Genomic DNA, 27,518 nt, shown 5'->3' on the forward strand with positions numbered 1-27,518 from the left:
AATAAACTTAAAACATCAAAATATATTAAAAGTGTTGTAAATATATTTTGAACATACTTTGATATATATGTATATATTGTTATAGGTTCGTGAATCAACCAGTGGCCAAGTCTTACTTCCCGACGAAGTAAAAATCTGTGAAAGTGAGTTATAGTCCCACTTTTAAAATCTAATATTTTTGAGATGAGAATACATGCAGGTTTTATAAATGATTTACAAAATAGACACAAGTACGTGAAACTACATTCTATGGTTGAATTATCGAAATCGAATATGCCCCTTTTTATTAAGTCTGGTAATCTAAGAATTAGGGAACAGACACCCTAATTGACGCGAATCCTAAAGATAGATCTATTGGGCCTAACAAACCCCATCCAAAGTACCGGATGCTTTAGTACTTCAAAATTTATATCATATCCGAAGGGTGTCCCGGAATGATGGGGATATTCTTATATATGCATCTTGTTATTGTCGGTTACCAGGTGTTCACCATATGAATGATTTTTATCTCTATGTATGGGATGTGTATTGAAATATGAAATCTTGTGGTCTATTGTTACGATTTGATATATATAGGTTAAACCTATAACTCACCAACATTTTTGTTGACGTTTTAAGCATGTTTATTCTCAGGTGATTATTAAGAGCTTCCGCTGTCGCATACTTAAATAAGGACAAGATTTGGAGTCCATGCTTGTATGATATTGTGTAAAAACTGCATTCAAGAAACTTATTTTGTTGTAACATATTTGTATTGTAAACCATTATGTAATGGTCGTGTGTAAACAGGATATTTTAGATTATCATTATTTGATAATCTACGTAAAACTTTTTAAACCTTTATTGATGAAATAAAGGTTATGGTTTGTTTAAAAATGAATGCAGTCTTTGAAAAACGTCTCATATAGAGGTCAAAACCTCGCAACGAAATCAATTAATATGGAACGTTTTTAATCAATAAGAACGGGACATTTCAGTTGGTATCCGAGCGTTGGTCTTAGAGAACCAGAAAATTTGCATTAGTGTGTCTTATCGAGTTTGTTAGGATGCATTAGTGAGTCTGGACTTCGACCGTGTTTTCTTTAAAAATGATTGCTTAACATTTTTGTTGGAAACTATATATTTTTAACATATGAATATTATGTGATATATTAATCTCTTAACGTGTTTGATATTATGTGATAGATGTCTACCTCTAGAACAAGTCCCATTGACTCACCTAATAATAATGAAGAGTCAAATGTAAATTGGAATGATTTGTGGACTGATTCACAAGTTCCCGAAGAGGAACCGGAAGAAGAGTCGGAACCGGAAGAAGAATCGGAACCGGAAGAAGAATCGGAACCGGATGAAGAAATAGAACCGGTGGGGGAAATAATAAAACGGTTAAGTAAAAGAAAATCCTCAACCAACCGACCAAAGTTAATTATGGTCAATGGTGTTTCCGCCAAGGAAGCAAAATATTGGGAGGATTACCAATTCTCCGATGAATCGGATTCCGACGAGAATTCCGATGATGTTATAGAAATTACCCCAACTGAATTTAAAAAGGCAAAAGAAAATAATAAGGGAAAGGGCATAAAAATAGAGAAATCTAATTCCAACCCCGATGAACTTTATATGTATCGTCAACCCCCGAAGTCCTTAAGTTGTAACAATGACCCGGGAACCTCTAAACCACCAGGTTTTTCTAAACCAATGTGGACAACGACGGCTCGTATTAGGGGAACATCATATATCCCTAGAAACTTGGCAAAACGAACCAAAATCGAAGAAGAAGAAACGAGCGAGTCGGAATAAGATAGTTGTATTCGTGTGGTGTAATATATGGAATATAGTGTTCTTATGCTTTATGATATATGTAAAAATTGCTTGTATTAATAAGTATTTTTTTTTATGAATCTAACTCTTGTCTATTTTACAGTTTAAAAACACAAAATGGATAGACAACCCAATATTTTAAGAGACCTACCCGGAGACATGATTGATGAAATCTTGTCTAGAGTCGGCCAGAATTCTTCGGCACAACTATTTAAGGCGAGATCAGTTTGTAAGACATTCGAAGAACGTTCCAAGAATGTCTTGGTTTATAAGAGACTTTCGTTTGAAAGATGGGGGATATCACATTGGGAAACCCATAAGTTACGATGTGTTTACTTTGACGCATATATTGCGGGGAACCCAAATGCTATTTTACGCAACGGGTTAAGAAATTATTTTGACTCAATATATCCGAATATTGGACTTCGTGATTTAGAAAAAGCGGCTAACATGCAACATAAAGAAGCATGTTATGCTTACGGATTAGTAATGTTCGCTTCTCACCAAAGTGAGAACAAGAACATCGGGCTACAACTATTAAACAAAACGTTTCCACAAGTGACGGAGTCGGTAATTGGGGTAAGAAATGAGGTTTTTAGATTATTACGGGACTGTTGGACATTACGTAACCCTCGTCCCTTTGATGACGTTACAACACGCTGTCTTATCAACGGCCATAACGGTTATGTTGCACAAGACCAAGGATGGGAAGTAGTCCTAGTAAAACCAGAATGCATGACTTGTTTCTGGACGTATGAATTACGTGTCTTTATTGCCTTTGCTGAACGACTTGTGTACTAGCTAGAATTGTCTTCACAACTATCTTGTATCAAAGTTATTGTGTGCTATATTTCATGCTTTATGTAAAATAAGCGGTATTGTAAGTTTGTAAAATATTGTATAAAAGTTTGAACGCGAAATATTATTATAATCAGTTTTTCATATAGAATTGTAGTAGTTGAATTGTATATTAGCTACTAAGTATGAACTTAACGGGTAGGTACTACCCGAATTTAAACTTATAAAACGCTAATATGAAGAAAAAGCTTTTATAAATGAGTTCATATTATGCTACGAAATACTATTAACTACTCTTAATATTCTGTATGATTAACTTGTTCCATTTAACTATTTTGAAGGAAATGGCACCGACTACTCGACACACCGTGAATATGAATGAAGAGGAATTCCGTACTTTTCTAGCTTCAAACATAGCCGCAGTACAGGCTGCGCTACATACCAACAATAACCTTGGATCTAGCAGTACAGGAAATCGTGTAGGATGCACCTACAAAGAATTCACTGCCTGCAAACCTTTGGAATTTGATGGAACCGAAGGACCGATCGGATTGAAACGGTGGACCGAGAAGGTTGAATCGGTGTTTGCCATAAGTAAGTGTACTGAAGAGGACAAAGTGAAGTACGCTACGCATACCTTCACAGGTTCTGCGTTAACATGGTGGAATACCTATCTAGAGCAAGTGGGACAAGATGATGCTTACGCACTACCGTGGTCAGCATTCAAGCACTTGATGAACGAGAAGTACCGTCCCAGAACCGAGGTCAATAAGCTCAAGACAGAACTTAGAGGGTTACGAACCCAAGGATTTGATATTACCACGTACGAAAGACGATTCACAGAATTGTGCCTATCGTGTCCGGGAGCATTCGAAGATGAGGAAGAGAAGATCGACGCGTTTGTGAAAGGATTACCGGAAAGAATCCAAGAAGATATAAGTTCACACGAGCCCGCCTCCATACAACAGGCATGTAGAATGGCTCACAAACTAGTGAACCAGATTGAAGAAAGAATTAAAGAACAGACTGCTGAAGAGGCCAATGTGAAGCAAGTCAAAAGAAAGTGGGAGGAAAACGGTGATAAGAATCACCAATACAACAATAACAGCAATTACAACAATAATCGCAACAATTATCCCAACAATCGCAACATCAATCGCAACTACAACAAACGGCCCAACAACAACAACAACAACAACAACAACAGCAACTACAACAATCACCCCAACAACAATAATAACCGCAACAACAACAACAATCAGAAGCAACTATGCCAAAGGTGTGAAAAGAATCACTCGGGGTTCTGCACCAAATTTTGCAACAAGTGTAAAAGAAATGGTCATAGCGCGGCGAAGTGTGAGGTCTACGGACCAGGGGTTAATAGAACGAAAGGAACAAATGGCGTCGGAACGAGTAATGGCGGAGCAAGTAGTGTCGGAGCAAGTTATGCCAATGTAGTTTGTTATAAATGTGGAAAACCAGGCCACATTATTAGAAATTGCCCGAACCAGGAGAACACGAATGGACAAGGCCGTGGAAGAGTTTTCAATATTAATGCGGTAGAGGCACAGGAAGACCCGGAGCTTGTTACGGGTACGTTTCTTATTGACAATAAATCTGCTTACGTTTTATTTGATTCGGGTGCGGATAGAAGCTATATGAGTAGAGATTTTTGTGCTAAATTAAGTTGTCCATTGACGCCTTTGGATAGTAAATTTTTACTCGAATTAGCAAATGGTAAATTAATTTCAGCAGATAATATATGTCGGAATCGAGAAATTAAACTGGTTAGCGAAACATTTAAGATTGATTTGATACCAGTAGAGTTAGGGAGTTTTGATGTGATAATCGGTATGGACTGGTTGAAAGAAGTGAAAGCGGAGATCGTTTGTTACAAAAATGCAATTCGCATTATACGAGAAAAAGGAAAACCCTTAATGGTGTACGGAGAAAAGGGCAACACGAAGCTACATCTTATTAGTAATTTGAAGGCACAAAAACTAATAAGAAAAGGTTGCTATGCTGTTCTAGCACACGTCGAGAAAGTACAAACTGAAGAAAAGAGCATCAATGATGTTCCCATTGCAAAAGAATTTCCCGATGTATTTCCGAAAGAATTACCGGGATTACCCCCACATCGATCCGTTGAATTTCAAATAGATCTTGTACCAGGAGCTGCACCAATAGCTCGTGCTCCTTACAGACTCGCAACCAGCGAGATGAAAGAACTGCAAAGCCAATTACAAGAACTTTTAGAGCGTGGTTTCATTCGACCAAGCACATCACCGTGGGGAGCTCCTGTTTTGTTTGTCAAGAAGAAAGATGGTACATTCAGGTTGTGTATCGACTACCGAGAGTTGAACAAACTTACCATCAAGAACCGCTACCCACTACCGAGAATCGACGACTTATTTGATCAACTACAAGGCTCGTCTGTTTATTCAAAGATTGACTTACGTTCCGGGTATCATCAAATGCGGGTGAAAGAAGATGATATTCCAAAGACTGCTTTCAGAACACGTTATGGTCATTACGAGTTTATGGTCATGCCGTTTGGTTTAACTAATGCACCAGCTGTGTTCATGGACCTTATGAACCGAGTGTGTGGACCATACCTTGACAAGTTTGTCATTGTTTTCATTGATGACATACTTATTTACTCAAAGAATGACCAAGAACACGGTGAACATTTGAGAAAGGTGTTAGAAGTATTGAGGAAGGAAGAATTGTACGCTAAGTTTTCAAAGTGTGCATTTTGGTTGGAAGAAGTTCAATTCCTCGGTCACATAGTGAACAAAGAAGGTATTAAGGTGGATCCGGCAAAGATAGAAACTGTTGAAAAGTGGGAAACCCCGAAAACTCCGAAACACATACGCCAGTTTTTAGGACTAGCTGGTTACTACAGAAGGTTCATCCAAGACTTTTCCAGAATAGCAAAACCCTTGACTGCATTAACGCATAAAGGGAAGAAATTTGAATGGAATGATGAACAAGAGAAAGCGTTTCAGTTATTGAAGAAAAAGCTAACTACGGCACCTATATTGTCATTGCCTGAAGGGAATGATGATTTTGTGATTTATTGTGACGCATCAAAGCAAGGTCTCGGTTGTGTATTAATGCAACGAACGAAGGTGATTGCTTATGCGTCTAGACAATTGAAGATTCACGAACAAAATTATATGACGCATGATTTGGAATTAGGCGCGGTTGTTTTTGCATTAAAGACTTGGAGGCACTACTTATATGGGGTCAAAAGTATTATATATACCGACCACAAAAGTCTTCAACACATATTTAATCAGAAACAACTGAATATGAGGCAGCGTAGGTGGATTGAATTATTGAATGATTACGATTTTGAGATTCGTTACCACCCGGGGAAGGCAAATGTGGTAGCCGATGCCTTGAGCAGGAAGGATAGAGAACCCATTCGAGTAAAATCTATGAATATAATGATTCATAATAACATTACTACTCAAATAAAGGAGGCGCAACAAGGAGTTTTAAAAGAGGGAAATTTAAAGGATGAAATACCCAAAGGATCGGAGAAGCATCTTAATATTCGGGAAGACGGAACCCGGTATAGGGCTGAAAGGATTTGGGTACCAAAATTTGGAGATATGAGAGAAATGGTACTTAGAGAAGCTCATAAAACCAGATACTCAATACATCCTGGAACGGGGAAGATGTACAAGGATCTCAAGAAACATTTTTGGTGGCCGGGTATGAAAGCCGATGTTGCTAAATACGTAGGAGAATGTTTGACGTGTTCTAAGGTCAAAGCTGAGCATCAGAAACCATCAGGTCTACTTCAACAACCCGAAATCCCGGAATGGAAATGGGAAAACATTACCATGGATTTCATCACTAAATTGCCAAGGACTGCAAGTGGTTTTGATACTATTTGGGTAATAGTTGATCGTCTCACCAAATCAGCACACTTCCTACCAATAAGAGAAGATGACAAGATGGAGAAGTTAGCACGACTGTATTTGAAGGAAGTCGTCTCCAGACATGGAATACCAATCTCTATTATCTCTGATAGGGATGGCAGATTTATTTCAAGATTCTGGCAGACATTACAGCAAGCATTAGGAACTCGTCTAGACATGAGTACTGCCTATCATCCACAAACTGATGGGCAGAGCGAAAGGACGATACAAACGCTTGAAGACATGCTACGAGCATGTGTTATTGATTTCGGAAACAGTTGGGATCGACATCTACCGTTAGCAGAATTTTCCTACAACAACAGCTACCATTCAAGCATTGAGATGGCGCCGTTTGAAGCACTTTATGGTAGAAAGTGCAGGTCTCCGATTTTTTGGAGTGAGGTGGGGGATAGACAGATTACGGGTCCGGAGATTATACAAGAAACTACCGAGAAGATCATCCAAATTCAACAACGGTTGAAAACCGCCCAAAGTCGACAAAAGAGCTACGCTGACATTAAAAGAAAAGATATAGAATTTGAAATTGGAGAGATGGTCATGCTTAAAGTTTCACCTTGGAAAGGCGTTGTTCGATTTGGTAAACGAGGGAAATTAAATCCAAGGTATATTGGACCATTCAAGATTATTGATCGTGTCGGACCAGTAGCTTACCGACTTGAGTTACCTCAACAACTCGCGGCTGTACATAACACTTTCCACGTCTCGAATTTGAAGAAATGTTTTGCTAAAGAAGATCTCACTATTCCGTTAGATGAAATCCAAATCAACGAAAAACTCCAATTCATCGAAGAACGCGTCGAAATAATGGATCGTGAGGTTAAAAGACTTAAGCAAAACAAGATACCAATTGTTAAGGTTCGATGGAATGCTCGTAGAGGACCCGAGTTTACATGGGAGCGTGAAGATCAGATGAAGAAGAAATACCCGCATATATTTCCAGAAGATTCGTCAACACCTTCAACAGCTTAAAATTTCGGGACGAAATTTATTTAACGGGTAGGTACTGTAGTGACCCGAACTTTTCCATGTTTATATATATTAATTGAGATTGATATTTACATGATTAAATGTTTCCAACATGTTAAGCAATCAAACTTGTTAAGACTTGATTAATTGAAATAGGTTTCATATAGACAATTGACCACCCAAGTTGACCGGTGATTCACGAACGTTAAAACTTGTAAAAAAACTATATGATGACATATATATGGTTATATATATAGTTAACATGATATTATGATAAGTAAACATATCATTAATTATATTAACAATGAACTACATATGTAAAAACAAGACTACTAACTTAATGATTTTGAAACGAGACATATATGTAACGTTTATCGTTGTAACGACATTTAATGTATATATATCATATTAAGAGATATTCGTACATCATAATATCATGATAATATAATAATTTAAAATCTCTTTTGATATTATAAACATTGGGTTAACAACATTTAACAAGATCGTTAACCTAAAGGTTTCAAAACAACACTTACATGTAACGACTAACGATGACTTAACGACTCAGTTAAAATGTATATACATGTAGTGTTTTAATATGTATTTATACACTTTTGAAAGACTTCAATACACTTATCAAAATACTTCTACTTAACAAAAATGCTTACAATTACATTCTCGTTCAGTTTCATCAACAATTCTACTCGTATGCACCCGTATTCGTACTCATACAATACACAGCTTTTAGATGTATGTACTATTGGTATATACACTCCAATGATCAGCTCTTAGCAGCCCATGTGAGTCACCTAACACATGTGGGAACCATCATTTGGCAACTAGCATGAAATATCTCATAAGATTACAAAAATATGAGTAATCATTCATGACTTATTTACATGAAAACAAAATTACATATCCTTTATATCTAATCCATACACCAACGACCAAAAACACCTACAAACACTTTCATTCTTCAATTTTCTTCATCTAATTGAACTCTCTCAAGTTCTATCTTCAAGTTCTAAGTGTTCTTCATAAATTCCAAAAGTTCTAGTTTCATAAAATCAAGAATACTTTCAAGTTTGCTAGCTCACTTCCAATCTTGTAAGGTGATCATCCAACCTCAAGAAATCTTTGTTTCTTACAGTAGGTTATCATTCTAATACAAGGTAATAATCATATTCAAACTTTGGTTCAATTTCTATAACTATAACAATCTTATTTCAAGTGATGATCTTACTTGAACTTGTTTTCGTGTCATGATTTTGCTTCAAGAACTTTGAGCCATCCAAGGATCCATTGAAGCTAGATCCATTTTTTCTCTTTTCCAGTAGGTTCATCCAAGGAACTTAAGGTAGTAATGATGTTCATAACATCATTCGATTCATACATATAAAGCTATCTTATTCGAAGGTTTAAACTTGTAATCACTAGAACATAGTTTAGTTAATTCTAAACTTGTTCGCAAACAAAAGTTAATCCTTCTAACTTGACTTTTAAAATCAACTAAACACATGTTCTATATCTATATGATATGCTAACTTAATGATTTAAAACCTGGAAACACGAAAAACACCGTAAAACCGGATTTACGCCGTCGTAGTAACACCGCGGGCTGTTTTGGGTTAGTTAATTAAAAACTATGATAAACTTTGATTTAAAAGTTGTTATTCTGAGAAAATGATATTTATTATGAACATGAAACTATATCCAAAAATTATGGTTAAACTCAAAGTGGAAGTATGTTTTCTAAAATGGTCATCTAGACGTCGTTCTTTCGACTGAAATGACTACCTTTACAAAAACGACTTGTAACTTACTTTTCCGACTAGAAACCTATAATTTTTTTGTTTAGATTCATAAAATAGAGTTCAATATGAAACCATAGCAATTTGATTCACTCAAAACGGATTTAAAATGAAGAAGTTATGGGTAAAACAAGATTGGATAATTTTTCTCATTTTAGCTACGTGAAAATTGGTAACAAATCTATTCCAACCATAACTTAATCAACTTGTATTATATATTATGTAATCTTGAGATACCATAGACACGTATATAATGTTTCGACCTATCATGTCGACACATCTATATATATTTCGGAACAACCATAGACACTCTATATGTGAATGTTGGAGTTAGCTATACAGGGTTGAGGTTGATTCCAAAATATATATAGTTTGAGTTGTGATCAATACTGAGATACGTATACACTGGGTCGTGGATTGATTCAAGATAATATTTATCGATTTATTTCTGTACATCTAACTGTGGACAACTAGTTGTAGGTTACTAACGAGGACAGCTGACTTAATAAACTTAAAACATCAAAATATATTAAAAGTGTTGTAAATATATTTTGAACATACTTTGATATATATGTATATATTGTTATAGGTTCGTGAATCAACCAGTGGCCAAGTCTTACTTCCCGACGAAGTAAAAATCTGTGAAAGTGAGTTATAGTCCCACTTTTAAAATCTAATATTTTTGGGATGAGAATACATGCAGGTTTTATAAATGATTTACAAAATAGACACAAGTACGTGAAACTACATTCTATGGTTGAATTATCGAAATCGAATATGCCCCTTTTTATTAAGTCTGGTAATCTAAGAATTAGGGAACAGACACCCTAATTGACGCGAATCCTAAAGATAGATCTATTGGGCCTAACAAACCCCATCCAAAGTACCGGATGCTTTAGTACTTCGAAATTTATATCATATCCGAAGGGTGTCCCGGAATGATGGGGATATTCTTATATATGCATCTTGTTATTGTCGGTTACCAGGTGTTCACCATATGAATGATTTTTATCTCTATGTATGGGATGTGTATTGAAATATGAAATCTTGTGGTCTATTGTTACGATTTGATATATATAGGTTAAACCTATAACTCACCAACATTTTTGTTGACGTTTTAAGCATGTTTATTCTCAGGTGATTATTAAGAGCTTCCGCTGTCGCATACTTAAATAAGGACAAGATTTGGAGTCCATGCTTGTATGATATTGTGTAAAAACTGCATTCAAGAAACTTATTTTGTTGTAACATATTTGTATTGTAAACCATTATGTAATGGTCGTGTGTAAACAGGATATTTTAGATTATCATTATTTGATAATCTACGTAAAACTTTTTAAACCTTTATTGATGAAATAAAGGTTATGGTTTGTTTAAAAATGAATGCAGTCTTTGAAAAACGTCTCATATAGAGGTCAAAACCTCGCAACGAAATCAATTAATATGGAACGTTTTTAATCAATAAGAACGGGACATTTCAGTTTGGGTGTATAACTCATACTCAAAAGCCAGCTTGAATGAGGAGAGGATACTTTGACTTATAAGTCACCGACCGAATTTTACAATCGGTCGATGTGGGATCATGAGAATACCCCACCGTTAAAGGACCAATGACCTCTTTGATCACGGATTTATTGGTCACGGTTAACACCCTTTTTTGGGCCAACCCACCACTTTATTGGCAACCACTTCGAGATGTTAGTTACTCAAAATATTAATTGCTCTGATAACATGTGTTATGAATCTTCAAAGATTAACTTTTCAAATCGTAGAAGATCCAAACTAACCCTGAGTCTCTAACCTTTAGAGAGTATGGACTTAGCATAGGTGTAGAACTCACTTTCAAAAGCTAGCTTGAAGGAGGATTTGACATATTGACTATAAGCCACCTACCAATCTTACAATTCGCTGATGCGGGATCATGACACGACCATAATTAATGTAGAAATTGGTATAATGTTTTAATATTAACGTTGATATGCCATCAACAGATCTGATTTGAATTCATCAATTGCAGTGGCTAACTTTGAAGGGTTATGAGCGAAAAGTAGGATTACAATATTTAGGATTTTAGGACTTACAACCACGACTTAGGAATTCAGGATCTTTAAATTTGCATGTTTAGACGATGATGATGATCATCAAATTTAACAACTTCAACACCATGAGGATCCTTGTATGTTATTTTCGGTGGTTGTTACACAAGAATTGATTAAGTTTTCTTATATATTTATTCCTAATGGTCGCTTCACCGGTAGTTTCTTTGGTGGTAGCTTTCACGTCTAAGCAACAATTGTCGCACCAACCCAATGCCTCCCCTAAACACCAATGTCGTCATCAAACTCAAACTCAAACCATAACTCCCCTACAATCGCATACTAAATTAAATCTAAGTTTTTGGGAACATATATAAAACGAGGTTTTGGCAGATCAAATGGAATGATAGTTATTTGAGTGATTAAATGGAACAACGGTCGTTGCAAATATATATGGTGAATTGTTTATAAAGGTGATTAAATGCAACGATGGTTGTTATGCAATATATATATATATATATATATATATATATATATATATATATATATATATATATATATATATATATATTGAATCACATATTTGGATTGTTATTTGATAATTGTATTTGTAAATTTAGATTTTTAAAATAGTTATTTTTTTCTTTTAAAATGAAGAAGATTAAAATATGAAGACATAAATTAGTTAAGCAGCAAAAGGAAACAAAAATGACAATGATGCACTCACGTGCAAAGCACATGACATAATTTAACTAGAAAGGTTGACGGCTGTCACGTCGAGGGACCAACCACAAAACACTTGTAGAGTTGATTAACTAACCACTAGGCATGACAATGGATCGGATATGGATCCGGTGAGGTCGTATCCATATCCATATCCATTTATTTATTTTAATCGATATCTATATCTATATCTATTTATAAAAATTTCATCCATCCATATCCATATCCGTCAGGTGAAGCGAGTTAATGGATAATCATCCATATCCATTTAAATTTATTTTATTTTTAATAAATATGATCAAAAGTAATATTTATTAATAGTTTATGCGATCGAAAGTCACATATTTACTAATCTACATAACAAATAGTCAACAAATAGCTTTTTAAACGTGTAAAGATATAAATTACTTGTAAATTGCTTACTTTTTAACTACAAGGAATCACATTTAAAGAACCAAAGCACGATAAATACATCTAATGATTTAAACAAAACAAAATATAAGAAAATTTATAATTTTAGAGAAAATATAAAGAAAGATGAATATAATTAATGAAATATCACTACATAAATGATATTAATTCGAGTGATAAAGTTATATAGTTAGTTATTTCGGGTGAAAGCAGGTTTATTCATGGATGAAACTTTTCATCCATATCCATATTCATTTCCATTTCAGTTCATCCCTATCCGTATTCATATCAATTTAGATCGTCCATATCCACGAATAATCGGGTGGATATTCACTGAATCGGGTATCCATTGCCATCCTAGCACGTCACTAAGTAAACATTAATGGCAAGTATGCAAACTTTTATAAATATGAGGGACTAACAGCGTAATTGTTTCAGATTATTAGTGCTTAAAAATATTTTTTAAAACTAAGATATATTATACCAAATATACCAATTAAACCCTTACACGGAAATAGTTTTGGATGGAGTGAAAACAAGAGAGAGGCAGGGGGAGGTGGGAGAAAATTGAGAAATTGGAGGGAAAGGTGAAATATATCGCGCGCAGTTCATTCAGATGTCAAATTAAAACACATCGAATTTTGATAAATTTCACACAACTTGTTCGTCGTCATCCATCTTTTTATCGGCGTTGAGTATTTCACGGAGCCTCACACACCGACTTATACTTTATTCAATCTCTAACTTCCAAAACAAAACCCTAGATTCTTTCTTACAAATTCATCTCTCAAGATCCGTTTTTGTTATTCAACCAGGTACCTCACTCATCAACTCACAATAATTTATTAAATGTTAATGTATACTTGCTTATTATATCAGCTGTTGATAAATGTTAATGTATGCAACCTTGAAATGTCTTTCATTTGGATGTTTAATTGTGACGGAATGTGTTATTGAGCCCTAATTATTGGAATTTGATTTCGGTTGGACAAATTTAGGGATTTGTGGCCCTAATTGGCTGGTAACAGGTTTTATATGAATGTATATGTAAATAAATGCAAATTTACGTTTTGTTTGTTGAGTTTTAATTAACTGATACCTGTGTAAGTTACTATGTGCAGTAGCTGTGTGCGAGATTAGATCAATTAGGTATATGCCTAGTTATGCATGTATTTGTTTTTTTCTTCACGTTTTATACTTTTTTGGCTGTGGAAATTGAAAATTAAGTTAGTTAGTAGGACCAATGACATGCTCTTATGTGATGGTTTGTGAGGAAATGCATTTTTTGAGACCTCATGGTTTTTGAAGAAGTTAATGCACGAAAACTAACGTTTTAAGTGTTCACTTGTAGTCACTATTATACAGTAATAGTTAAAGTCAGAGTTCGGCACATCGGGTCAAAATAAATTAGTGTGCGGTATACGGCTTTAGTCAACAGCAAGCGTCGATTTATTGGCGAATTGACTTACTCTTAGAGCCTAAATTAAATTTCAGACAGGATTTAAAACCCATGGAAATTTGATTTTACCATTTTCATGGCGTCTTAATTTTATTTTTTATTTTATTTTATTTTTTAAAAAACTTTTTCCTACTTATTGGCCGGAGGTCCACTCGGAAGCAATCTCTCTATCCGTCGAATAGAGAGAGGGATGATTTTCTCTACTTTTGAGAGTGTTTTCACTCTAGGTGGAGAAATGACTTGACTTTATTCTCGGATAGGGGAAGGATTGTCTACATCTCACCTCCCCCATACACCACTTATGTGGTATTAGGTTTTGCTGTTGTTGTTGTTGTTGTATACGGCTTGAGTTTGAGTGCATTAGACTATTATTATCGCCGCGCCAAAGAAGGCGTGAGATGAGCTGGAGGGAGTTTGACGGTGAGTCACGGAATTAACGCCGCTGCAACGGGGTTCATCAGAAAACTGACAAGGGTTTCACCAAAAAGCAGCCAATGAATGATTTTATTAATATTAAATTAAGTTATTTTTGTTATTAATTTATTTTTTCACACTCAATTTCCAATCAGATTTTACAACATCACCCTACAAATATTTGGCAAAAAAATTTGACCTTTTGGATTAACGAAGGTCAAATACAGTCGCAGTCAAAAATCCATTTTTCCACCAAAAAGTGCACAATTTGGGTTTGACATCACAGTCATGGTTAAGAATAGTCTTAGGGTCATCTAGCGTTCTTAACACGTAATCACACAAATTAGGGACCTGCAATGGTGAAAGTATCATGACCGTAAGCTTTCATATTCTGCTGTATTCTAATGTCTGTACATAGTATTATAGAGCTATCTTGATGTGTTAGATGCTTAACAAACTTACACAAACGACACATATATTCCCTGACCACTGGTCTTACATGGTTATGTTACTTTTTCTGAACCTATGCGTACATATATATAAATTACTGTATAAGATATTAAAACCGCCTTTTCTTTTTGTTATTGTAGGTTACAGATTGCCTTGCTACATAATAGGAGGGAGCTGCCTTCCAGCTTTTTGTTATAATATCTGAGTGATAAACATTCATCGTATACACATCTATCTGTGCCCATAAGTTACCATGGATCTTTCTGCACAAGAACATGTTCTTCGGAATGGTAAATGCTTAACCAATAGGCAATCAGATCTGATTCCAGAAGGGAAAGCCGATTGTGCTTGTCATGATAATATGGAGACTCACAAGAATATTGAATTAATGAATGGAACTGTTGTTGCGGAACCTAAATATTCTACTGGAATATATTCAACTCCTACAAAGTTGGGACGTTTACCGGAGGATACATCAAAATGTTCAAGTCAACAGGGTAAACGAAAAAGAGAACAACCTAGAAAAGATAAAATAAATGTCACTGCGAGTTCGAGGGTCTTACGTTCAAGATCACAAGAGAAGCCTAAAATTCCTGAATCCATTGAAGCTCCCTCACAAGATGCAGCGAGCAAAGAAAGGAGGAGGAGGAAGATGAAGAAGATAAAAAAGGATCAGGATGACGAGTTTTCAAAAATAAAAAAACATTTAAGATACCTACTGAATCGAATGAGCTATGAGCAAAACTTCATTGAAGCTTATGCTGGTGAAGGGTGGAAAGGGCAGAGGTTTGTCCTTCAACTTTGACATTTCTTGATGTTATTTAATTAAATATTGCATCTTTTGTTGTTTCCTTCAGTTTAGATAGTCGAATGATACTTTTAATGTGATTTTTGATTAATTATTTGTATCTTCTTGTTGGTCTATTATTTTGTGACAAGCAGTTTAGAAAAATTAAGGCCTGAGAAGGAGCTTGAACGTGCTAAATCAGATATTAATCGTTACAAATTGAGAATAAGGGATCTATTTCAACGGATTGACACATCATGTGAAGAAGGAAGGATTCCAGAATCTCTATATGATTCTGATGGGCTAATCGACAGTGAAGATGTAGGATATATCTTCCACCATAGCCTTGTTCTCAAATCTTCTTTTCATACTTACTTTAATTGTTATACAGTTATCGACGATGTATAAAATACATGGGATATTGCTTATGACTATTTACGACTCACTCTTATTTTGGCAGATATTCTGTGCAAAATGTGGACAATCAGATGTCAGGCTTGACAATGATATTATTCTTTGTGACGGTGCCTGTGATCGTGGATTCCATCAATTTTGTCTCGTACCACCTTTATTGAAAGAACATGGTAGTACCTCATTTTCTATATCCCTAATGCAATAATATAATCGGACTTATGTTTATACATTACATATCAAATAAATAATGTGCACGTTTAATACGATTTTGGGTTAAGCGTTGCGTATTTGTTTTGAGACTTGAGTATAGTACGGGCTATTGTAATAGTTAAGTTTTTCATCTTGATATGCAGTTCCTCCTGGTGATGAAGGGTGGCTTTGTCCTGCGTGCGAGTGTAAGGTTGACTGCTTTGACTTGCTGAATGATTCTCAGGGGACTAATCTTTGTATCGAAGATAATTGGGAGGTCGGTTAGTTCATTTGAAAACGTGTTACCCTTGTCACTAAATTAGTTTGTTGTCATCTTCTAACGTATCTTTCTGAACTGCAGAAGGTGTTCCCTGAATCTGTAGCCACTGGGAATAAGCTGGAGGATAATTCAGAGCTTCTTTCTGATGATTCTGGAGATGATGATTATAATCCTGATGGTCCAGAGGTAGAAGATGAGTTGGATGCAGATGCAGATGCAGATCCAGATGCTGATGCAGACGATTCAAGCTCTGATGACTCTGATTTCTCGTCTGCATCTGAGGATTTAGCGGCTGTAACAAACAATGAACAGTTTTTGGGGCTACCTTCTGAGGATTCAGACGACGATGATTTCAATCCTGATAAAGCGGATTCAGATGAAGAGGCTAAGACGAAAAGTTCTAGCTCAGACTTTTCATCTGATTTTGACGATCTTCGTGATATAACCAAAAACGAAGTGTTATCATCTGAAGTCGAAGAGCCCTTAATGTCTGAAATTAAAGAAGAAATACCTGATACAAATATTGAAGATGATGATTTTGGCCCCATAACTGCAAAGCGACATGTTGAGAGACTAAATTACAAAAAGCTTCACGATGTGAGCATTTCTAGTTAACTTTGCTTCACTGAACATATATTTTAACTGATCAAGCCGCACAAAATACAATTAATAAAAGGTTGAGGTTTGTTATTCTTCTTTCATTGTTTTGCTTATATTGGTTCTGCTATCCTCGTCTTTTTAGGAGACGTATGGGAATGTTTCATCAGATTCAAGTGATGAAGATTTCACCGAATCTGAAGCGCCGAGTAGACGGAAGAATGCCAAAGGATCAAACGATACGAAAGTTACCAAAGAACGTAAAGAAAATGGATCAACCCCGGTAAGAACCAGTAAGAAGATAGATGGTGATGGCAGTAATAATTCTGTAGCAGATAACGTTTCTACCGATAAAAGTGCTACTAAATCATCATATAAAAAAAGAATTGGGGAAGCTGCTGCCCAGGTATGTAACCATGATTCCTTTTATTTAACAACAGGTATATAGATAGCCTATTTACTATACTATGTTAAGGCCTTATGTGTGTCCACATAGTCTTATAGCAAACGTATTTCTATGATCACTTATCTTGAAAGAGCGTGTATTTCCCTATTTTTGTTTGCTTTATACATGTGAGGTACGTGTTTTGAGCTTTGACAAAACGTCTTTCTTTTGGTTGTTGAAATTTAGCAATATATATTCCCTGTAAAGCTTGAATTCAACCAAGGATAATGAGTTTTGAATCCTCAAAAAATTCAATTTTGTACGTAAACCACCATAAGTCAAGTACTACTCTACATCAATACACCGTCTCCATATGAAGCAGGTCTCCTGGAAACTCGGAACACATATAATAGCTACATTTTGGCTACTTTGCTTATGACGAGCTAATAATCTAATTTTATTTTCATATAAAGATCAAATAGCAACATTAATATTTGTTATTCAACTTTGAGTTTATCTTATAGCCATGGAGGTTATCAAAACTTTTTTACGTATCACACGCCTTTTAGAATAAATGCCTTTTATTTTTGTTACAGTAGTGACGCCTTGTAGATTTTTCTATATGATATTTACAATCTTATAGCTTTTTGCTACTACCTAGCATATCATCATACAATGGTTAATGTTCTTTTCTATAGAGGCTGTACGAATCTTTCAAGGAAAATCACTATCCTGACAGGACTGTCAGATATAGCTTGGCGAAAGAGTTGAATCTCACACACATTCAGGTCAACGTTGTTTCAAATTCAATACACATCAAGATTTCATCTACTTTTTCATCTTCTGATAACATTGTGTTTGTATCCGTATTACTTCACAGATTAGTAAATGGTTTGGAAATGCTCGATGGAGCTCTAATCACCCAGAAGGACGCACTAAATTAGTTAAATCACCCTCCAAATCTGCAAAAAAGTCAAAAACAGAGCAAACAATTGAGTCAAGTTTCACAACCCCAAAATCCAAAGAGAAAAAATTGGAGGCAGATAATCATGATGCCGATATCACTCCCAGTTTGAAGGAAGCTTCCCCAAAATATGCATCAGGTCAAACTACTCGAAGAAGTGGCAGAGTTCAGGCTAAACGACAGATATCTGAACCCCAACTTTGAAAAAGTATAATTTTTTTTTTATCTTTCTATGAAGAATCGAAAGGACAACATTAATGGATCTTGAACGGTGAAATTTTTGTCATGAGAGGCGGCACACTTTATATATGAATTCAGAGTACAAGTGATCTAATCAGGTGTGTTCTGAATCTAATTTCTTTATAACCTGATGATGTTGTAGCGGCAGCTTTAGCTGCTTGTCGCAACCATGTATTGCATTTGTTCTCTTTTTCTTTAAACTTTTCAAAAAGTAGACATTTTTCTGAGATGCATCTGTTGACTAATGAGCTTGTACAATGTACCTTGTTCAGTTTTCGCTAAATTAAGCGACATTGTAAGACCTTGTATGAATTTGGCTAAACTTGTGCAAGATGTATTTTTCCGTTAAGAGCGTCATTTTGCTAATTGATTAACTTCTTAAATAAATCGTTGAGTTTATTGTGGAGTCGAGACATGTGCTCGTATTTTCAAGATCCATGAGAAAGTCATCTCTTGCAACAAATGAAATATATTATATAATAATCTTTTAAGACAGCTTCATGTTAGAATGCACATGGCTTTTAAACAAATACAGTAACAAGTTAATAGATTTTAACTGAGCAGTCAATCAAAGCATATTCCTGATAGGAAGAATATCACTTGAGTGCAAAGAACGAATTTTTTTGAGACTAGTAGGTTGATCAATTGTTTGCTCTTCGTTGATCGCGATATGAAAATCCAGCGAGGGCTGCTAAACAGTCGATCTCTGGATCAAGTCTGCTTTGAGTCCGAAATATTAAATTTACTCAGAATGTAGAGAGAGAAATATTATGTGGGATAAAAAGTGTAAATATTTGAAAAGTTGTACCCGAAAACTGAAGGCCCAAATGTCCTGAAAATGAAGGCCGAGTGTCATATTTATAGACAAATGGTGTAGCCTTAAACTTCGAACACCACGTGTTTCAGTTTGATTGGCTTGTCAACACCTAGGAACCGAGGTTCCGGAGTTGACCAATTAATCCCCGAGACTCTGAATTGACTTTCTACGTTAGGACTTACGTGGAACAGAACGTGTCTAGTTTATTTAGTCTGCAGGGATTAGCGGAGCTTACACGTTGAGCGCCACCAAAAGGCATGCACGTTTTCATTATACGGTCAACATATTCACTACACAACAACAACAACAATACCCAATCCCACGAATGTAAGGTATGGGGATGTGGAGTGTAGACAATCATTCCTCGAACCCTAGATTAGAAGGAAGTCACTACTCCACTCGCGGGTATAGACCTGTGACTAGATAAGATCGTCCCTTCCTCTACTCGAGAGCCAAGAGATTGCTTCCTAAAGGATCTCCGGCCAGAAAATGCTCCTCAAAATGAAATAGTGCGGGCATACGTACCTGTAAGAGTTATGAGCAGAAAAAGCAACCATACAAAGTATCCATAAAAGAAAACACAAAAAACAGTAATGCACCACAGTATGACACATAACATGAATAATATAATGCGTAGAAATATGTAAAATCAAGTAGACATGCAAACAATCAAAATGCCTCCCCCCCCCCCCCCCCCCCCCCCCCCCCCACCCACACCCAATATATATGTATATAAATATCTATAAAAACACCCACACACAAGCATGTATAAATAATTATACCTACACAAGTATACATATAGAGACATTCATAGGTATATATACATAGATACCGATACATGCATACAGAGGCGTATACACTTATACATATAAACAAAGGTACAAAAACCTATACGTAGATACATATACCGACCATCGAAAAACCCGTAAAAACGACGGGAAAATATATACAGGCAAAAACAGATACCAAGTATATATATATATATATAGTGAAGCTATATAATATATAGATATAATTATATAAGTGGTGGTAAAATAAATATATACTACACTTTGAAAGAAAAAAAAAAAATTACTCGATAATACTAATTCTACTCCTCCACAGGCTCCTATCAGAAGTCATGTCCTCCGTCAGTAGAAGCTCTTTCATGTCAAGCTTCAATCTATCCTCCAACCTACGTCTGGGTCTACCCCTTCTCCTTACGCCCCCAGCAACGAGGGTCTCGACTCTCCTAACCGGGGCTAAAAGTGGGCGCCTCATAACATGCCCAAACCATCTTAGTCGTCCTTCCCTCATCTTGTTGATTATGTTCCCAACTTTCAATTTCTCCCTAAAAACTCCATTTGGTAACATATCTAGCATGGTCTTACCACACGTCCACCTAAGCATCCTCATTTCTGCCACCTCCATCCTCCTCTCTTGGGCTTTCGTCATTGGCCAACACTTTGAGCCGTACAACATGGCTGATCTGATTGCCACCTTAAAGAATTTCCCTTTCAATTTATGGGGTACCTTCTTGTCACACAACACCCCTTTCGCTGCCCTCCACTTCAACCATCCTACTCGTATACGATGTGTCACATCCTCATCTATCCTTCCTGCTTTGTGAAGTATCGAGCCTAAATATCTAAAGGACTCTTGTGGCGGTAAAATCTGATCCCCAATTCGGACATCCACTATATCCTCTTGTTCCTCTTCGTTCGTCCCAAAATCGCATCTAAGATACTCCGATTTAAGTCTGCTAATCCGTAGGCCATTTGATTCTAGGGCGATCCTCCATTGCTCTATCCTTCTGTTAAGCTCATCATGGGAATCCGAAACTAATACAATATCGTCGGCAAATATTAAGCACCATGGGATGTTATCTTGTATCCTTTGGGTTAGTTCGTCTAAGATCAAAGCGAAAAGATATGGGCTAAGGGCCGATCCCTGATGTAAACCTACCTCTACCGGGAAAAACTCTGTGTTTCCTACCGTCGTACGTACACGAGTCTTCGCCCCCTCGTACATATCTCTAATAGTTCTTATATATCTACTTGGGACACCCCTAACATTAAGAGTCTCCCAAATCAGCTCGCGCGGGACACAGTCATAAGTCTTTTCCAAGTCTAAGAACGCCATGTGTAGATTCTTTTGTTTTTCCCTATACTTCTCCATAAGGCTTCTAACGATGTGAATCGCCTCCATCGACGAGCGTCCTGGCATGAAACCGATTGACGATTATTTTCACTGTCTGAATCTGATTACTAAATTATTTTCGAACGATTGACGCTATACCCTTTTTTGAAAATTCCCAGAAACCTTCGAAAATCACCTTTTGTCCGCGGACACCATCCAACGGTCAGTGTCTAGTTTTTAAACCACACAATTCAGAGGGCGTACCATTAGTGTTCCTATATAGAAGACCTACTAAAGTTTCCCTGTAAAAATCTTTAAGCGAATTCAACCAATTTTTTTGGTACCACATACAAAATCACAATTCTATCAGTCAGCAGTCAGTAAGCTATGGTTACAAAGTATGATTAAACTGTGTTAGACATAATTTTCAACCTTGTACAGATGGAACTTGACAAACAGCAAGTGCAAACGTATAATTAACAAGAATCCGAATATAATTATGCATTATGTAAAATGATCTAACACATGAAACATGTCACAAATCAGTCTTCAGGATGAATCTGGAAATATAATTTGTAGAAACAGCATCTGTTCTTATTAATGGTACCAATAACCAAACAAAAGGTGTCCCGTTGAAAAAATTCAATTACTATGACTACCAAAATGCTCTTTGCAAGCTTTGCCTAACCAACTGCCAATCAAGTACCTGCATCATACAAAATTTTTATAAGCGTATTAAGTTTAGAGCAAGCACACTAATATCGTTAACATGATAGTCAAAATAATACAACGGGTTACACAAAACTGCGCCTTTCAACTTCTCATGGTGAAAGAAGACTCAATAACAAGCGTAGGCATTCATGACGCTTTAGATGCAAGGTTGGAGAACTCGGATCTCGGGGAGATCTCGTTTGGACATTTTTGGGGGGATCTCGGCATCTCGTGGGAGATCTCGAAACTTGACTTACATTGACTTTTTAGGTTTTTTAACACACACATACACATTTTTACGAAAAAATTCCGAGAAATGAGCGTCAAAATCCGAGAAATTACGATATTTTCCAACAAAATCTGAGAAATGAGCGAGAAAATTCGAGGAATCGTGGCCTTGACCTAGTTTGACCCCATTGACAGAAATCTCGCGAGATAGACGTCTCGTCTCGGCTGCCTTCCAAAAATGAGATCTCGCCGAGATCTCGGGGAGAAATAACGAGATTTAGATGAATATGTAATATGTAATGGCATGCGCATGTAAAAACGTAAGTGCACGATCAAGTAGAATATCGTAGACTGCCCTTACCAACCGATATAACCATTTTAGTCGGGTTTAATTGTCCAGAGACACACCACATGACATGCCCAGCAAGTGTAATCGCATTTCTATTATACATTTATAATTTTTATTTTAACATTAGTCGATGCCTTATATGAAGTCAGATAATTGGTCTTTTATCTATTTTAGCTCCGATCTATAAATGACTCTACCACTCTGCTATAAGGTCAGATACTCGGTCTTTCAATATACCAACTTGACAACTTCGTTCATGAAAAAGCAGAATGCAAGCACTAGGGACCATATGTAACTTAGAATTATATAGTAGTTGGGTGGCCAAAATTTAACCTCGATGATAAGAAAATCTGGTATTCGTGTACTAACAGAGCTTTATGAATGCTTCCTTTAAAAGCATATTAAACATTCTTTTAACTTTGAGAGGTTGTAATAATACTAAAAAAAGTCTACTAGAAACTCTATACCAGTGAGAGCTACAAATTTACAAGAAAAAACTCTCAAATCAGTTACGCACAAAAACACTAATAAACAAAACGAACACCACTTAAGCTTATCTTGAACCCTATCAAAACATAACTTCAATTTCCAAACCAAATAATAAAATGAAAAATGCAAGACAGACCACCTAAAATAATCGTTTCTTCCTACCATCTCATGAACATTGGTAGTCTTTCGGCTATCCGTTTTTCAAATTGTTCAATTATAATTAATACTTGTTAATCTCGGATGAGAAAAATAAATTATATATTAGATTTATATATATATAGTTAAATAAAAGATGAAAAAATGAACCTACAATGTATGTATGCATGCTTGTAGTGCCATTTGATGCTTGAAATTCCTTCAAATCACCCATCTTTTCCATTCAACCCTACCAATAAATAAACAATTTCCAATTCCATTTTTTTTTTTTTTAAACCACAACTTTATTTATTCAAACTTAACCACAGATAGATTACTTAAACAGATCAATCAATCAATCAATTTCAGCAGAGTATTTTGCACATAATAAATTAATAAGCCCTAAATTCTAATTAAAAAACAAAATCAGATTATTAATTTGATAAGTTAATTTTATTTTATTTCAAAAAACTCACAACTAGCGATCCTGACAAGAGCGGCAGAAGGTACCATGAGACAGCTCGCAAAAAGCTCGCACATTGAGAGTGAGGTGTGACGTCATCCGAGCTCCAGCAAGCGGCAGTAGCGATTGTGCGCAACCTAATTCTCCTAGAGTTCTAATAATACACAAATATAAAGAGACAGATATAGATACATAAACAATTGTAAAATGTAGAAATGAACTAAACTTAAGATTTTGAAAAAACAAAAGTGAAATTGGAGGTATGATTTGTACCTAGGGTTACCGAGGCGGCGGGAGTGGAGGCGTGAAACGGAGATCGGCGGAGGACGGAGGCGAGGGAGGGGTGGTGATGATCGGAAAGATGATCTTGCTGTGGACATCAATGCCCGGGAGACTGAACCACGCCATGCCATTTTTTTCTTCTCAGAAGCTAGGAGGACGTTTAGGGTTTTAGGTTTTGTGGATTGCAAGGTTTCTTCACAAAGTTATCTGTTTTACATAAAAAAAACCTTTTAAAATAGACTTTTTTGTTTGTTTTGTCCCTCATTTTTACATTGTTTTATATGTTAAGAGTCCCTATCTTCTCGGCCTTCACTATACAAATATTGCGTGGGTGGTCCATCCGACTATCTAAAAGTCCGTTAAATCTTAACATGTGAGTTGCATGTGAGGGTGTCTTTATCATTTTACTGTCTCCTCCCTCTTTTATTTCCCTTTCTCATTAACCTTAAACTGCAACCATAACCTAATTCAAAATCAATAAACCTAAGCAGCATTTGTAAAATGAAGGGATTATCGTAGCTAAAAAAGGCATGCCACATGCAAAACAATGTAAATATATTTTGCGAGTGTTATCAACCGAATGCTCGACAACGTCTCTAATGCATTTTAAAAAACTCTTCTTGCAATCATTATCACTATGCCTCTCCTTATATAAAATTCTCCAAATCTTATTGCATCACCTACAACCTTCTCAAAATTTTTACAGTTATTTTGACCATCACTACTACAAATGGTATAAGTGGTATTATACTATTATACCTATTTTAGATGCACGTAACTGGTACACTATCATTAAGAATGTAAGCGAAATTTGAGTAGACATTAACAACAATAAAAATCCTAATCAATTCGGATAAGCTAGTTAATAGTACACAATGATCTCTCTATCCAAAGAGGTGAAGTGAAGTGAGCTCTATAGCCGAGGTTCACTTCACCCAACCCGCACCCATCCTACACATACATATGCACATAGGATATTAACACTCACCTTGTTGTCTTGATGAATGCAACCGAACAAATCCGCAACACGTCAATGGAAAGTCCTATTCCATTATCACAATACAAACAACACACTTAGAGTGGATTTACAAATCAACTCAAATCGACACTTAGTGCAATTTTGACCAATTGCACTTCCAAGCACAAACCGCGCCCAAACTAACCAATAATCACTAACACTAGTGAAAATGGTCCTAATATGCCAATTTAACCCAATCATAAGTGTTAAATACTTATCATTCTCAAAATCACCCATATATAAACCCTAATTTTGACTCATTTCAAAATTAGTCTTTCAAATACACTAGAATGAGTTCCAACACCTCCATAATCACCAAACCTAGTGATTAAACCCAATTCCAAGTCCTAAATCACGGCCAAGTCGGTTTCCAACCCAAAACCCACAAACAACAACAATAAACTCGATTACTAGCATCAAAGAACTCACTTCAAGAGTTTAAATGAGTTTCTCTACAAATCAAGTTCAAACCCTAACTTTGAATATCAAATCAAACATTAAAATTCGGAGTTAGAACTTACCACAACAACCAAAACGTAGCTAGGAACGAGGTGAACAACTTTAACACTCGAGCTTTTGATCAATTCGAGCTTCTTCTTCTCCAAAACCCCAATTCTCTCTCTCTCTCTCTCTCTCTAAGATAGTTGAGAGTGTTTGTGGATGTGAAAGTGATCCAAAGTTGGATCCAAACCAACTGATATGACTTCAGATCCATCCCCAAGTGAAATGACCAAAAATTCCCTCATTTAACTCTAATTGGAAAAAGACAGAAAACTGTCGCCAGGTGGTGTGCGCGGCACACGATGCTCTGAACAGTCTGTCAACTTTTAAACCCGCACCACGCTTCACACACCTTAAGTACATCATTTCTAATTTATGTACAATAAATATTTGGGTCTTACAGTGGTGAGAATTTTTGTAGTTTTAGTTATATTGGATTGTAGTTTTGAGTTTGCGTTCACATTACAAACGGCCCCTCAACTTCGGTTATATTTACACAACGTCCCCTTAAGTTTACACTTTTTTAGGGGTTAAAAATGTAAATATATAAATTTATTAAAATAAAAGAAACTAATTCCACCCGAATTTATAACGGACCCTATCTTCTCGCTCGGTGCGAGTTAAATTTTTTCGAGACCACCGTTCAATTACAAAAAATCTTACGAACCCAACGGAACTAACTATACGCGAAAAGGATAATTTTTAAAAAAACGCTAAACACAATGACAACCCGTATCTTTCCGCTCGCCACGAGTTAAATTTTTTCGATGGCAGCGTCAGACTCGAAATAATTTTATGAACAAAATGAAACTAACCACGTTCGAAACGGACACTTTTTAAAAAACACTTAACACAACGACAACCCGTATCTTTCTGCTCGCCGCGAGTTAAATTTTTCCCACAGCACCGTTACACTCGAAAAAATTTATTGAAGAAAACAAAACTAACTACGTTCGAAATGGATACTTTTAAAAAAACGCTTAACACAATGACATCTAAAACGACGCTTAACACATGGGCCGTCTTCCCCTCTGTAAATAGTCAACGCTACGTTAAATATGAATACGCGGCCCGAAAGCTCCCGTTGCAACGCGCGGGCCTGTCCGGACTAGTTGATTTTATAGTGAAATGTCCCGTTCTTATTGATTAAAAAACGTTCCATATTAATTGATTTCGTTGCGAGGTTTTGACCTCTATATGAGACGTTTTTCAAAGACTGCATTCATTTTAAAACAAACCATAACCTTTATTTCATCAATAAAGGTTTAAAAAGCTTTACGTAGATTATCAAATAATGATAATCTAAAATATCCTGTTTACACACGACCATTACATAATGGTTTACAATACAAATATGTTACAACAAAATAAGTTTCTTGAATGCAGTTTTTACACAATATCATACAAGCATGGACTCCAAATCTCGTCCTTATTTAAGTATGCGACAGCGAAAGCTCTTAATAATCACCTGAGAATAAACATGCTTAAAACGTCAACAAAAAATGTTGGTGAGTTATAGGTTTAACCTATATATATCAAATCATAATAATAGACCACAAGATTTCATATTTCAATACACATCCCATACATAGAGATAAAAATCATTCATATGGTGAACACCTGGTAATCGACATTAACAAGATGCATATATAAGAATATCCCCATCATTCCGGGACACCCTTCGGATATGATATAAATTTCGAAGTACT

At 35.9% G+C, this 27,518-nt stretch overlaps 2 protein-coding genes across 6 annotated transcripts; one reads left to right on the forward strand and one right to left on the reverse strand.

Moving 5' to 3' along the window:
• The first annotated feature begins 14,990 nt into the window (after positions 1-14,990).
• LOC139890921 (pathogenesis-related homeodomain protein-like) lies at positions 14,991-19,037 on the forward strand. The gene is made up of 8 exons (XM_071873846.1): positions 14,991-15,628; positions 15,785-15,950; positions 16,090-16,213; positions 16,397-16,509; positions 16,594-17,109; positions 17,255-17,515; positions 18,193-18,282; positions 18,375-19,037. The coding sequence occupies exons 1-8, from the start codon at positions 15,096-15,098 to the stop codon at positions 18,660-18,662; spliced, it is 2,091 nt and encodes a 696-aa protein (XP_071729947.1). The 5' UTR covers positions 14,991-15,095; the 3' UTR covers positions 18,663-19,037.
• A 3,077-nt stretch (positions 19,038-22,114) lies between these two features.
• LOC139890922 (uncharacterized) lies at positions 22,115-24,457 on the reverse strand. Of its 5 annotated transcripts, none has more exons than XM_071873849.1 (4): positions 24,282-24,457; positions 24,056-24,162; positions 23,721-23,795; positions 22,115-22,339 (listed from the first exon to the last, which is right to left on the reverse strand). In XM_071873849.1, the coding sequence occupies exons 1-3, from the start codon at positions 24,419-24,421 to the stop codon at positions 23,773-23,775; spliced, it is 270 nt and encodes an 89-aa protein (XP_071729950.1). In that variant the 5' UTR covers positions 24,422-24,457; the 3' UTR covers positions 22,115-22,339; positions 23,721-23,772. The 5 variants fall into 5 exon arrangements, with proteins under 5 accessions (XP_071729950.1, XP_071729951.1, XP_071729948.1 ...); XM_071873850.1 differs by having other exon boundaries at positions 23,717-23,795; XM_071873847.1 differs by having other exon boundaries at positions 24,022-24,162.
• Positions 24,458-27,518: the final 3,061 nt, after the last annotated feature.

The sequence above is a fragment of the Rutidosis leptorrhynchoides genome, chromosome 2, assembly GCF_046630445.1.
Source record: "Rutidosis leptorrhynchoides isolate AG116_Rl617_1_P2 chromosome 2, CSIRO_AGI_Rlap_v1, whole genome shotgun sequence".
NCBI classification, from domain to species: domain Eukaryota; kingdom Viridiplantae; phylum Streptophyta; class Magnoliopsida; order Asterales; family Asteraceae; genus Rutidosis; species Rutidosis leptorrhynchoides.

Coding starts and splice junctions, on each gene's coding strand:
- LOC139890921 (XM_071873846.1), top strand. CDS start 15,096: ATGGATCTTTCTGCACAAGAACATGTTCTTCGGAATGGTAAATGCTTA. Junction 15,951..16,089: donor GGCTAATCGACAGTGAAGAT/GTAGGATATATC, acceptor TTATTTTGGCAG/ATATTCTGTGCAAAATGTGG. Junction 16,510..16,593: donor GTATCGAAGATAATTGGGAG/GTCGGTTAGTTC, acceptor TCTGAACTGCAG/AAGGTGTTCCCTGAATCTGT.
- LOC139890922 (XM_071873848.1), bottom strand. CDS start 24,421: ATGGCATGGCGTGGTTCAGTCTCCCGGGCATTGATGTCCACAGCAAGA. Junction 24,163..24,281: donor CGCCGCCTCGGTAACCCTAG/GTACAAATCATA, acceptor GTGTATTATTAG/AACTCTAGGAGAATTAGGTT.